The following is a 14,412-nucleotide window of genomic DNA, read 5'->3' as shown; positions in this document are numbered from 1 at the left end:
GTACAAGTACACAAAAAAGCTACTCAATTACAGTAACGCGAGTAAAGTAATTAGTTACTATCCACCTCTGGAAAAAAGTGAATTTAAAGATAAGGGACGTAAGCTCTTGCATGAGCGCAATTGACCGCTAGGAGAGCTTTATCAATCCTAAACAGGGAAACTTCAACTTCGTACCGTCATGAACATCGACTATGTCATTGGTCTTCAGCTCCGTCACGTCTGGTGACTCTGCGGGCAGGCTTGGCTTTGGAGACTTCTCTGCTGTCTGATTGGCTGGATCTTCAATGACAACCTTCTGGTCGCCAATGGTGATTGGAGCGACTTTCAGGGTGTCTGCGGCATTTGTCTGTAGAAAACACAATGCACACGCAAGCATGTAAATGATGAAAAACCATGAGTGCTTGTAATGAGTAATCATAGTACTACTGCCCAACAAAGACAATGAGCCGTTACTAAGGAAAATACTGAAACAGGAAAAATGTTTTTGAGGCCGTCACACTGTCTGGATAAACATGTACCGGTAAGTATGACAGAGGGAAGTAGGGCAGTCATGGGTGAGCGGTTAGGGCGTCAGACTTGCATCCCAGAGGTTGCCGGTTTGACTCCCGACCCGCCAGGTTGGTGGGGGGAGTAATCAACCAGTGCTCTCCCCCATCCTCCTCCATGACTGAGGTAATGGGGTGCCACTGAGGGCTGCCCCCTTGCACGGGTGAGGCATAAATGCAATTTCGTTGTGTGCAGTGTGCAGTGTTCACTTGTGTGCTGTGGAGTGCTGTGTCACAATGACAATGGGAGTTGGAGTTTCCCAATGGGCTTTCACTTTCAGAGGGAAGTAAGAGGGAAGTGCTCCTGTCCAAAACATGTTGGTTCCACATTACGTCTGGGCCAGGTGTTCGGGGAGTGGGTTGGTGAAAAGAGTCTAGGGGGCAGGTTCTCAAATGGGGACAGGGGTCATAAAGCATCTGTAGATTATCATGTAGGGATGCACCCATACCACTGAAAAACCAATACAAGTACGAGTACAAGTACATTAATGTCTGTACTTGCCGATACCAAGTACCAATACCGATACCTTTTACCACCAAAATACAATGAAAATAAATGCATGGCCTTGTTTTTTTCCACCTGTGATATTTTTATTGTCCATTTCCATGTAGATTTAAATGTAAATGTATGAAGTGGCACTTTTTTTCCATGTTGCTTTCAATTCCACAGAACGTCACAAGATTTTGCATTGTTTTGTGTAATAGCAGTATCGTTCCTGGTATCGGCAAGTGCTTGACGAGTATGAGTACGAGTGCAATGAGCAGTATCGGGTGCCGATACCGATACCAGTATCGGTGCATCCCTATTATCATGTCAACATGAACCACAGCACGAAAAAGGACGAAAACTTCAAAAAAAGAGCTTTTCAATAGGGGGCACTTTGTCCAGTAGCACAAAGGGGCAGGTGCTTTAGCACCACCTCGTCCCTAGTATCTCTGCACGCCTATGGATTGAGTTACAGGTCGGGTCAGTAGTACCTGTATATTCTTCTCTTGTTTCTTCTGAGCCTCCTTCACAGCTGCCATCCTCTCTTCACAGTCCTCCTTCAACGCCATCATTTGCGTGTTACACTGAGCACTGCAACACACAAAAAGATGAACATACAAGGACTCCTGTTCATCAGCTTTCTGTGAGTCACCCTGTCAGTCATAGATACAGTATGACTGTATTGATTTAAACAAAAGTAGTAGCTCGCAAGAGTGTGTTTTTAACATAAACAAGATTGCCATTAACAAAAGATTAACTAACTGCACTAGTAGCACCCAACATGGCAATAAAGATGAGGATAGATATGGACGTCAGCCAGCCTTGCACAAATCCGGTAGTTGACTTCGCCAGATAAACAGTCACCGCCCTATATTTAAACATACAGTTCAAGTAATACAACAAAGACGCTCTTTTGGTTATTGTTTCCTGAACAAACATCTATCCTAGGCAGTGGCAGGTACAATTGCCTCCAGGGCCCCGGGACGGAACACTTGGCCCCCCCCAATCCATACGGCCTGCCAAGGCCACAATATGGCCCCACCACCAGTCGGGAGGGCCCTGGGACCCGGGGCAAATGCCCTGCTGGCGCTCTCAATGGCTCCGCCCCTGCTCCTAGGCCTACATATCATTTCATTGCTCGATATCACTTACGTGTCATAAGTCAGCTTCTTATTCAGTGTGTTCACTGAGCCTTGACACGTCTGCAGCTCTTGCTGGATCTTTCCCAGGTCCGTGAACAAAGACTTGAGCTGGCCTGAGAGGATGCAGAAAGGGGGAAGAGGCGAAGAGGAGAGTGATTTGGTTACATGCAATTCTTTGCGGGACCCATAGACATTTCAAAAACATAGTGTTGTCAAAAACACGAGAGTTCACTTAAGAATACTTGGTTAATGTTGAAAAAGAAAACACCAGAGATTTCACTTTCGAAAAAAAAATAGTGAAAAAGGTTTATGAAATAGCACACTTGCAATACAGTACACCAGGTTCCAAGATGGTAATACTACTGTACTCCTTGTCTCTATTGTGCGCAAGAGTTACCTGAAAAAGGCCCAACGGCCACCATGTTTAGATCGTTTGACAATGGGTCTTTCTCAAATGCTAGGCCAGTGTCCTTCCAAGTGTATCAGCCTAATTAGTCACGCCCAGTGATTGGATACCCTTTTGGTATCAACCCAGTTGATTGGATATTCTGTAGAGTTCACCAAAAAGTATCCAATCACTGGGCGTGACTAATTAGGCTGATACACTTGGAAGGACACTGGCCTAGCATTTGAGAAAGACCCAATGTGTGTGTTCCAATATGCAACCTTGCGTCCTCCACTTGTGCTTGTGACCTCGTACCAGTAATACGTCGTGATGACATCCCTGAAAACAGCATTATACTTCAGCAGGGAAACTTAATTGTTTTCTCCACGGAGGCGGGGCATCAGCAAAACGTGAGGCCACAAGCACAAGTGGAGGACACAAGGTCACTGATATTTTACAGACTGATAGAAAATGCAAGACAGGACAGGTAACAGTGATGGACTGGTAACAATAAGTGATTAATAATAAATACAATACCAATGAACATTTAACATTGTATTTATTATTAATCACTTATCGTTACCAGTCCACCACTGTTACCTGTCCCGTCTTGCATTGTGTGTGTTTGTTGAACACTTTCACAAGTACTGTGAGGCATCTTGGGTTGTCTTGTATAAATATTTACCACTTTAGTCCAAGGAGTTCACCTCTGACTTCAGACTTATGATCTGGTGTCCGAAAGTGAAAAACTCCTCTATTGTGGTTTTTAGGCCCGCCCGGAACGGAGCCGGTGCCGGTGCCCGCACCCGTTACGTTAGGCACTGAAGTGCTTACTTATCTGCGACCAGCTCTTGTTCATATCGGGCTGTGAACTTTTTCCAAACGTGACTGTGCGTTACCCAGATGAACCTGCTGACGACGACATTGTCGTCACGGTTCACTAAAAGCATGTTGCAGCTTTCAGAGAGTTTGTGTGCCAAACGGGTCCAGCTGGTTCAGAATATGGATCAAATACCGTGTTTGTACTTTCTGAGGCCTATGTGAAGAGACGTGAAAGGTATTTCAAATGTCATGTTCAGCTCAAGTCTGGCAGACCTGACAATTCTGGCTGCTCCTCTGCCCAATATTCTGCCCAATTTTCTTTTTAAAATGCTTCTCACACTGGTATTTGCCTTTCAGGTGCAATGTCAAGATGAACCTAAATCATCAACATCTTCAAGCACAGAGTCACCGTAGCTGTTACTTTCAACTACTACACTTACTTTCTTCATGTTCGCATATATTTTACAGAAAGCTAAATATCCCCAGGTTTTTTGTTAACTCCATAATTGGAAAAAGTGGTCTGCTTGCTCATACCTCTGTCCGGTACTAAACAGAGCAGAGGCGCTTGATAACAAGACGGCTCATACTGCCTCTGAGCCCTTCTGGTCTCTGTCAGTGGTTCCCAACCATTTTCTTCAGGGACCCATATTTTTACCATTGTCAGCTTTGGTGAGCCAAACGTGCGAGCGCCTGCATGAGAGGCAGTCACATGATACTCTGTTTCCTTCAGTCAAATACAGAATAAATGTTTAACGCATCACATTTTGTTGCTTCTATGCATATATAAGTTGAAATGCGTTGTCATTTATTCAACATGGGCTATATATGGTATTAAAATTAAGCCCCTTAAAATTAAGAGGGCTTTGCGACACACTGTGGATCTTTGGCAACCCAGAGGTTGGGTCCCGGCCAATAGGTTGGGAACAACTGGTCTCTGGGATCTTTTCCAGACCAAACACCCTTCTACCAACTTTGGCTAACAGCCAGGGTAAGGGGTGGAGGGCTTTGGCTAGCAACTCTGCAACGCCGATTTCCCTTATCTACTGAGCAAGTGCCTTACAGTCTGGCCAGTGACTGCCTACACTGTACATTTACCACCATTATCCTTCGTTCCATCAGCACAGATAAAGCTTTAAAGCAAATCTTAGCTAATGTTGTTGTTGCTGTGATACTTACTCTTCATATCTTGGACCGTTTTGGAGCAAGACGACACGTTGAGGTGAAGTGTCGTCTGAGGAAGACAGAGAAGGGGGAGCAATCAGTGGTGATAGATAGCCCCAAAACACAGACGACAGTATCTTGTGTTTAGTTCATCTGATGTGTCACACTCTGGGTGGCTTGAGGCAGAAGCGTATCCGTGTAACTTGGACATGATGCCTTAAACCTTGTAGTAAAGAAAACAAGCAAGAGCATGATGCCCTTTCTACTCTTTTCTTATCACTTTGACTTTCAGACATCATATCTTCCTGGTTTAATGTCACAGAGATGCTTTATGTCTGCACTGATGAGATTCACTATAGAAAAAACAAGAAATCTATTTTTTTGCCAGCTTTATCTACCATTAACACCAACTATCATTTAAGAATGTCATTTTAATACAGTTATGTTAACAACATCAAGGCCAAGCTGCCAATGGAAACAGATAAAGCTGGATTACAACTGGTAGTAGTTGACGATCTGCTATTTCCGCAGTGCATCTGCATAGGCACATGTTATTGTTCTACAATGCATGGTTGCAGGTGTGTGTGTGTGTGTGTGTGTGTGTGTGTGTGTGTGTGTGTGTGTGTGTGTGTGTGTGTGTGTGTGTGTGTGTGTGTGTGTGTTAATGCCCTCTGGAGGGCTGATAGTCCTCTGGCATTGTATAATAACAGGTGTGTGTGTGTTTTTGTCCACCAAGGACTTCCAGCCAACTGGCACACTGTGTCTGTTTGTGCTCTGTGTTCTTAAGGCCGTAGATTACCAGAACTCTGTGTGTGTGTGTGTGTGTGTGTGTGTGTGTGTGTGTGTGTGTGTGGTACTGGTCTCTGAGGACTTCTCTACATGCAGTTGTGGTGTTTGTGTGTGTGACTGGTCTCTCTGAGGACTTACGCACTGCCAGGGGTGTGTGTGTGTAGTATTCGCCTGTGAGGACTTCTCTACTAGCTGTTGTGGTGTGTGTGTGTGTGTGTGTGTGCGTGTGTGTGTGTTGTGCGCTACCTCTTCTCTCTGGTGCTGTTCCTCCAGTTCCCTTATCTGCTGGGTCTGGCGCTTCATGGTGGCGTCTGCCTCGCCCCACTTCTCCGCCACCTCCTCCCTCTCCGCATCCCCTCTCCTCACATGGGCCTCCAGCTCATACACCTGGGCCTGTGTGGAGCAGTAGAGGTTAGATCAGTGCTTCTTAACCTTTTTTCTTAATGCACCCTTTCAATTCATGAAAAATTTCAAGGCACCCCAAGCCAACAAGCTGTAACATGGCATCACATCCGATACCACAAAACTTAAGAAAAGTAACACATTTGGAGACGTCACACGACCTACGTTCGAAGTTGCAGCTGACTGGGGTGACCTATATTTACTTTATTGTGCGTAAATGGCAGATGAAAGATTCCACTGACTAACATTAACTTATCAATTTAGACAAATATCTATGACATAATTTATGTATCAGCCACGTTTCTGGGGCAACCCAGGGTGCCCCGGCACCCTTGTTGAGAAACACTGCAGTAGAGGTTAGATGATTAAAGTGATACTGTCCCATTTTTGGAAACAAGTTTATTTTACACCTCTCCTTGACTTACTTAAATGATTGGGTTGTACCTTGTACCGTATGGCAGTGTACATTTTACCTCCAAGATAGCAGTTAACATAGCTGGCGGCTAACTGGTCTCATAGGACTCAATGTTAACTGCTAGCTTGGAGTAAAATTTGCACTGCCATATCCAGATAATGGTTGAAAGTATAGGAGAACATTAAAACCCTATTATTTAACTCAAGGGGAGGTGTAAAATAAGCTTATTTCCAAAAATGGGACAGTATCACTTTAAGTGCAGGGGGAAGCCACTTCACATTTTATAAAGTCCTCCAAGGGCCGTATATGAACACAAACCTGGGGTGAATTTCTCTAAACCAAAGTTGCTTACTACATTAGCTACTTCGTTGCTTTCAATGCATTTTCCCATTGGCAACTACCGAAGTTGCTAATAGGCTAACAACTTCCCTTTTGAGAAACTCACCCCAGGATTTCCCCCTGCACCTTAGGCCTATATAGGCAGCCACCTTTACAACAACAGACCCCACTTTGACTAGTTTCCAATAAAATATAACTTCATTGTAAAAAATGAACTATTTCAGATTGCTTTACAAAACGTGCCATATTTCAGAGAAAATTGGAAAACCTTAAAATTATATCAAGGGTCGGATGAGGGCTGTAAACGGCCCTCGAGACATAGGTTCCCCTTGTCTGGCGGCAAACGCCATACTCAATCACAAGTGTCCAGCAATTCGAAAAGAATGCGCAAGGCAGCATGGGTACTCCCAGGCTAAGGTTCCCCACCCCTGGTTAGATGATTTAGTGGTATGTGGCATGCCAAAATTTGGTGGACACAAATTATTCCCTGACAGGTAACCGTTAGGGTTAGGAATGGATCTTGGTCTAGCCACAGTTCGCCATGTTTATGGTTGGTGGACATGCATAGTTCACTGACATGTTAGGTAAGCAACCTGTAGCCTAGGGGTCCCGGGCCATATTAATCCAGCCTGGCAAGGGGAACGTAATTGCTGTCATGACTCTGCCATGCCAATGAATGGGCCTGGACTGATTGGTAGGCGTGCCCCAGCACAGACATGGGTTCGAAACTCAGATTGGGTGACTTCTCTTCCCCAGTCCCACAAGTTAGTCTGTTCTACGCAGACTCATCATTACATCTCAGAAAAGTAGTAATAAGTAAACCCCTCATCATCGTACAGGACTTCAGCCTAGAAAAGGCATTGGGCCTATGTCCCCAATGCAAATGAGATGAGATGGGACCCAGCAAATCTGTCACTGCCTGCCGGCCTGGAACACAGATTATAGCACTGCATACTGAAAACTACAAGTTTATTGCAATGTGATGCGGAGTCAATCTGTGATGTGGTGTTAAAAAAAGAGAGACTCACCTGAAGTTCAGCGATGCGCGAATTCGACACCCAGTAATTAAATGCCAAGACAAGGATGCATGTGGTCAAAGCGGCGATGAGTAGCGGAGGGGACCGACCCACTCGTCGTCCGTTTCCCAGAGCACCCATCCCGCACCGAGACCTCCTAGATATTAAATGTTTAGTTAAAACTTGGTCTTTCGGAGTAGCAGAAAAGTTTAGCAAACCATTTGGATAAATCCGTTCAGGACTGCACACAGTGCACAAAGCAGAGCGGTTCATTCTAATGCGCCGGAAGCGCACACGTCAACACAATGGTGTTAAAAATAGACTATATTGACTTTCATTCTACATTCATGCCACTGCAAAGATACGACACCGTTATCTTGGACATATCCTAGTGGCCTATCCATTTCACTGTCTGCTAGTTTTGATTAGGGTAGATCTACTGGAGTTCGTTTACTGGAGTCGCCAAGGACATCAGCTGGTGAAGTAGCCTATGCGGGTCATCACTAGAGTAGACGATTCGGTCTCTCCCGCAGCTAAACTATAAAACCTGTTCAAGACTTGCAGGTTGGATACTCTTTGTTAATATTATTAATAAGCGCATATTCAGCGTTAGGGCGTGGGTTATGAAAAGTGCACCAAACAATAGGTCGTGTTGTGCGCAAAGCTACACTGACAAGCTAACAGTAGCTAGCTGTCGTCACAGTCACATACATGTTAGCAAGAGAGGGGGACGCAAGCGTCAAGGTGCAAAACCATTGCGCTTGAGCTGCAGCGACTTACCAATTTAGCAGAAGTGTAGTTTGGAAGTATTGGCTGATCTCGTCAGGACAAACAATCTACTGTTGGGTTGGCAATGCAAGATACCTCCAGCTCAGTTCAAAATCAAGCTCCTCAGTACACAACATACGGAAGTTGGATGATGAGGTTGCTCTGACTGGCTCTCGTTGTAGTTCTACAAGAGACGTGTCCAGTACCTACCTCAACTCATCCACTGGAGGGCGCTAGCGCCGTTTCAATTTCTCAATCCTGCATACAATCTCTTGAAAATGTAATTGTACAGTTGCACCTATGCCTAATACATATTTACAAAGACACGTACAGGTTAACAGAGCAGAGGCTATTTTTTTTATTTTCCAGAACACCTGTCCAATAAACAGAGTCTGTGTAAACCCATTCAAAATAAATCAACATGAATGAACAAATGCTCAACAAAAAAATGAATACCTTTAGGCAAAAAAAGTTAATGTGCGTTTGGCAAAGAAATCAGACATGGGCAACAGTCACAAAAGAAAAAAACAAAAACCTATGAGGAGAGCGAGAGAGCGCCACCCTCCCCCCTCTCGGCTCCTGAGGGGAACGGGACGGCCACAGCCAGCCCCTTGGGGCCACTGCTATGGGAGCCGTTGCTATGGGAGCTGTACTGCTCAAACACAACATTGTGGCCACTGCTAAGAGTCGAGGAGGCGATGCTTCGGGGGCTGACGGTGGGGCTGATGGCTGGACTGACAGCGGCTGGACTGTGGTGTGAGGAGCTGAGGTATTTGGGTCCTCCATTGGTGTGGAGACTGCCGCTGTGAGAAGAGGCGTCGGGTCTGGGGAGCTTGGCACTGAAGGAACCGTTGCTGATGGACCCGGCGCTCCTGGGAGAAGCATGACCCGAGCTCACCGGCGCCACCTCTGGGGCAGGGGAGGCCAGTGGCGAGCGGCGCTCACCATTGGCTCCCACGTGCAGCACAGTTGGCGGAGGGGCGGCGGCTAGGAGCGAGGGCCCGTTTCGAGGCGGAGGGGCGGCGGCTAGGAGCGAGGGCCCGTTTCGAGGCGCTGGTCTTGGGGCGGCTGAAGCAGGTGGAGACCTGGGGGGCCCTGGAGGAGGAGCTGAGGTAGTGGGCTTCTGTGAGAAAGAGAGAGAAAATACACTATTGAGCGCAGTTACGGGTTCAGGATTCCGTATAATAAATAAAGATTTTACTTAGATATTAACAGAGGAGCATACATACAGCCAGCATCACTGTACTGGTACTGGTAACTAACTGACAAGTGAAGTAACTATCATGGAACGTAGAATGTAACTTACATTACGTGCGTGCGCACTCTACGTAGTTAGCCTACAATGTCACTCACGTGAATCATATACTGTATTATAGAAATATTGTCAGTATTCACATATTCTCTTTCTCCCACTGCTTTCCTCTCGCCATATTTGCCGTCCTGCCTCCATTAAAAGCTTGAAAAAAAAATGTTTTTAAGTTCATTTCAGTTTACCGTGGTGCCATCGGCCTCCAGGTCTCCTGCTCCTCCATCTATTCTTCGCCCCGTGGACGACATCTGCGGCTGCCCCATGAAGCTGAAGTCTGATTGGTCAATGCCGACCAGTGAGGCAAGCTGGCCAAGCCTACGGAAGACAGGAGCGGACATATTAGTTACAGCAAATTAAGTATTACGTGCTCTGTGTCTTAAGTCTGGTTTCATTGTCGCCTTAGATTACTGAATTCATGCTGAAGACAACAAGGCACTCTCTTTGCACCCCCCCCCCTCTCTTTTTTATTTTTATTTTCATTTTTTAATCTTTTTGAGGACACAAAAACACAACAATTTTAACTCTTTATAGGCTTCAACCCTATAATAAGTGATAAACTAATCTTGAATCTTGAATCTTGTGTTAATGTCATTTATACAGAGGGTCTGGGACTGCTGAGCACAGAAACGTTTAGTGGAGGGAGGGGTGAACTCCGTTGAAAAATGTGTCCCATTTTATCCAATCACTGACGTGAAGAGTTTTGTTGCAAAATGATGTAAGCACCATCATTGGAAATTACAGTTCAGACGTCCCAACATCTATGTGTGAATTCTTGCCATTCAAATATTTTCAGAACATACTGTGGTGCAGTGTGATAAGCCCTCCACATATGGGCTTGCATGCCCATGGCTGGGACCCGAGGTGCGAGTCCGGCCTGGGTCATGTCCCAACCCAGCCCTGCCCCGTCTGTCTCTGCCCCACTCTGTTCCTCTCATACTCCCGACTGTCCCATCAGCCTTAAAGATACAGAATAGCTCTTTTTTTAAGATATTTTGTTGGTCTTTTTATGACTTTAGTCATGATAGAACAGTGTGAGAGGGACAGGAGGCGAGTTGGGAGAGAGAGAGATGGGGGAAGGGTTGGCAAACGACCCGGCCCGAAATCGAAACCAGGTCGCGGTGTTAGCAGCCCAGTGCCCTACCTTTGGAGCCACAGTAGGGCCACAAAGTTGCTCTTTAGAAAAGATATGAATGCATGCGGACGTACCCAGCTTGAGAGAGCAGGTTGAGGAAAGCGTTGAACTTGGAGAAGGAGGACTCGATGCTGTTGAGGAAGTTGTCGTCCAGCAGGGCGGAGTTGGCCGGGTTCTGGACCATCTCCGACAGCGACTCATTAGTGCTCCTCAAACGAGCATTCTCCAGCTCCAGCTGCAACAGATACGATACGATACGATATGATACATCAGCACTTTATTATCAATTCATTTTGCACCCCTGAGCAAGACTCGTTTAAGACAGGACATGCACATAACATCACAAGGCTATTGCACAACTGACAAAAAACAGAACTTTCCTGTGACCTTGTACTAGTAGCCCAGAAGACACAGGCCTATATACAGACATACAGACAGGGGCATACGTACATACATACATACATAACACGCAACCCACATAACTTGAATGACTGTTGCTGTTAAAGATAAAGTATGTCATTTTCAAACTGCATACTAGCCCATTCACTAAGTCGGACTTCCAGGAATTTTTATGTGAATGTCAACATTCCACCACATTGACATTGGGGGGAAATGCGGAGGAGGCGCTGCTTAAAATATACATAAATTGGACAGATGCATACTTGTAACGTTCTACTATTGTAGAACATGGTGAGGTGAAGCGTTCTTAAACTCCATTGATTTGGTATTATCCCTACTTCATTTATACTGACATTGTGTGGCTGCGGGCACTGACATTTAGACATGCAGGAGAACGTGCAGCTTGACAGGTTCTACATTGCAGACACGTGACTGTGACGACACCAACTTAGTGAATTCAAATATTTGATCTTTTCATGAATATTTACAAAGCAATAAACTAATATTGACTGGTCAGCCAGAGATGTCGATGACTGCTCATTCAAAAATAATAGAAATGGAGAAGATCCACCAGTAGATTCATATAAAAAAGTTTAAGTTTACAAGTCATAGTGAATACTTATAATGGTGGTGGTAAATGCACATGAAAAAGATGACATTTGTTAATGGTCACCATAAACTCTAGAAATAGACTACTAAAAGAAGATACATACTCTGCTTTTAAGGGGTTCAGTCAGGTACCGTACGTGTCTATGTTATTGTCTATGACAGCAATTATTGGAGGAGAAATGTGTAACAATGTGGCACTAACAATGTGGTGCTGGTTACACGAATGCAGACATTTTTAAAAGCCTACTTCTTTTTATCCTCTTAGGTGTAAACACGGCTTGAGGATAAAAAATAAAAACTCCATTGTGACAGGTGCGTTTTAGCCCCCTAAATGGGAATTTTGAAATGCGCATTCTAAAACTCTAGGCGAAAACCAATGCGTTTTCAAAAATATCCATAAACGTGTAAACAGCTTCTAATAGGGTTTTCACACCTGGTCCCCTTTAACTGAACCAAACTCAGTCCTCTTTAAGTGGACCAAAAAGCGAACCGACAGCAAAAGGACTCAGTTCTGTTTTTGTTCATATTGTGAGTGTATTACGAACTCGCTGATCTTTCTGGTCCTGGTAGGCTTTTATGGTGTGTCAGTCCACTTTTTGATCAAACACAGTCCTCTAGAGCCCTCCTGAAATGATTACACATAAGAACTCATAAGCAAACCGAACTGAGACCACGTCAACCAAGGTCTCAGTACGGTTCGCTTCCGAGGGGTCTGAGTACGCTTTGGAGTGTTCACATATGTGCCAAAAAAGCTGAGTCACTACTCTGTGTTCGCTTAGGCGGCTGAAAGGGACCAGGTGTGAAAACGCTGTAATTTACAGGGTTAATCACAGGGTTATAGCCAGTACATAATAGGGCAGTAATGGGTATTAATGGCTAATAGCTATACTGCCCTATTATTACCCATGGGTAAGCAGTTAGGGCGTCAGACTTGTGGCCAAAAAGTTCCCGGTTCGACTCCCGACCCGCCAGGTTGGTGGGGGGAGTAATAAACCAGTGCTCTCCCCCATCCTCCTCCATGACTGAGGTACCCTGAGCATGGTACCGTCCTGCTGAACTTCTCCCTTGAGGCAACGTTTGGGTGAGGTATAAATGCAACTTTGTTGTGTGCAGTGAGCAGTGTGTGCTGCTGTGTGGAGTACTGTCACTTTCACTTAATACACAAAAAAGTAACAGCTTTTATCAATGGATAATAAGTGTATACATGTGGATATACTGCAAGTGTAGGTATATACTCATTTCGTAATATATTCCCAGATGTGTTTATTACTTTGTACAATAAGTGAGCTAAATGTTGCTTGTTCATAATTTAGCAATCTAACATACATATTGTGTACACTTTTTGTGAAAAGTGTCTTGAGTTGTAAATACTATAACTGCAGCATGCGCTCACCTCTACCAAGCGAGAGTTGGTTTTCAATCTAGCATTCCTCTCCTCTTCCAGCCTGAGTTTACATTCCTCTAGCTCCACCTGCAGGTTACAAATAGTTACTACAACAACACAAACATGCCGTCCAACATCCAACATGCAGTTATGCAACAGGTAAACAGACAGAGACAGAGACAGAGACCAGCAAGTGAGGTTTATTTTGCTCTTGCTGTCTCTCTGTGTAATGGGGCAGCGATGACAGATAGTAATTAGACAGAGAGTGCGAAAGACAGAGAGTGCGAAAGAGAGAGAGAGAGAGAGAGAGAGAGAGAGACAGAGAGACAGAAAGACAGAGACAGAAAGACAGAGAGATAGATACAGAGAGAGAAAGAGACAGAGAGAGAAAGAGACAGACAGAAAGACAGAGAGAGAGAGAGAGAGAGAGAGAGAGAGAGAGAGAGAGAGAGAGAGAGAGAGAGAGAGAGAGAGCTGTACCTTGAGTCTGTTGTAGTCGCTCATGGTGACGAGTTCTTGGCTGAGGCCAGATGAGCTCTGGGACTGTAGTGACTGTTGGGACTCCGTCTCCCCCTCCTCCGCCTCGGAGTCGCTCTCCATGGTGACTTGGACAGACGCACCACCCTGTGACACAGTGACAGACAAACCGGCCATGTGTATACTGCATACGGCAACGTTTCGGTCTACTGACCTTCTTCAAGCAATTGCATTATACCGAAACGATGCAGTAAACCATGCAAATGTGAACAGTGTGCGGGAGCTTTCTTTGCTTTAACGTTGGCGACCCAGGGGTTCCACTCCCACGCAGCTGGCCAAAGAGGTGTGCAAGAATTCTTCACTTACTATACTGTATATTGACAACGAACATTCGATTCAAAAGAGAAGCAACCACTGGCAATACAGGTGGGCCCTGGGGCAAATGTCCTGCTCGACCCACCCTCCTCTATAGCTCCTCCCCTAATACCATGAAACTTGCCATGGGGCATCCAAGGTAATCAGTCCAAGGAGATCAATGCAGATCAATGGAGATTGGTTGACCTGGGAGTGACCTTGCATGTTCACTCAAGGAAACAATGGCACCAAACCAGTGGCTCTTACTAGCCTGGGAAATCCCATGTTGCTTTGCACAATCGCTCCGATCTGAAAGACAGCATCCCTCAGCGAGGATTCCAGATCTTGGGCTCCAATCGGAGAGCAGGGCGGGGAGGAATGGTGATGTTTGAATAGATAACAACTGACACGATGGCTATGGACTACGTAGGCGAAATTATTGACATCCGTAATGCCCAATAAACAGCTGTCGTCAAT

General features: G+C 45.3%; 2 protein-coding genes across 2 annotated transcripts in view; both read right to left on the bottom strand.

The window, feature by feature from the left end:
- Positions 1 to 127: 127 nt before the first annotated feature.
- golm1 (golgi membrane protein 1) lies at positions 128 to 8,436 on the bottom strand. Its single transcript, XM_063193461.1, has 7 exons — positions 8,284 to 8,436; positions 7,516 to 7,660; positions 5,578 to 5,724; positions 4,558 to 4,612; positions 2,185 to 2,287; positions 1,524 to 1,623; positions 128 to 346 (listed from the first exon to the last, which is right to left on the bottom strand). Exons 2-7 carry the CDS (start codon positions 7,642 to 7,644, stop codon positions 128 to 130), a joined length of 753 nt encoding a protein of 250 aa, XP_063049531.1. The 5' UTR covers positions 7,645 to 7,660; positions 8,284 to 8,436.
- Positions 8,437 to 8,605: 169 nt separating this feature from the next.
- Positions 8,606 to 14,412, bottom strand: part of cep78 (centrosomal protein 78) — an 18,847-nt gene continuing 13,040 nt past the window's right edge. Inside the window, exons 12-16 of the mRNA XM_063194866.1 lie at positions 13,585 to 13,728; positions 13,114 to 13,191; positions 10,787 to 10,947; positions 9,766 to 9,895; positions 8,606 to 9,394 (exon numbers count right to left, since the gene is read on the bottom strand). Coding sequence (XP_063050936.1) covers positions 8,807 to 9,394; positions 9,766 to 9,895; positions 10,787 to 10,947; positions 13,114 to 13,191; positions 13,585 to 13,728 — 1,101 coding nt within the window. The 3' untranslated portion in view covers positions 8,606 to 8,806. The remainder of the gene's footprint in view (positions 9,395 to 9,765; positions 9,896 to 10,786; positions 10,948 to 13,113; positions 13,192 to 13,584; positions 13,729 to 14,412) is intronic.

Source organism: Engraulis encrasicolus, chromosome 3 (genome assembly GCF_034702125.1).
Source record: "Engraulis encrasicolus isolate BLACKSEA-1 chromosome 3, IST_EnEncr_1.0, whole genome shotgun sequence".
NCBI lineage: Eukaryota > Metazoa > Chordata > Actinopteri > Clupeiformes > Engraulidae > Engraulis > Engraulis encrasicolus.
Note: the sequence above shows the minus strand (reverse complement) of the source record. Positions and strands in the feature narration are given on the sequence as shown.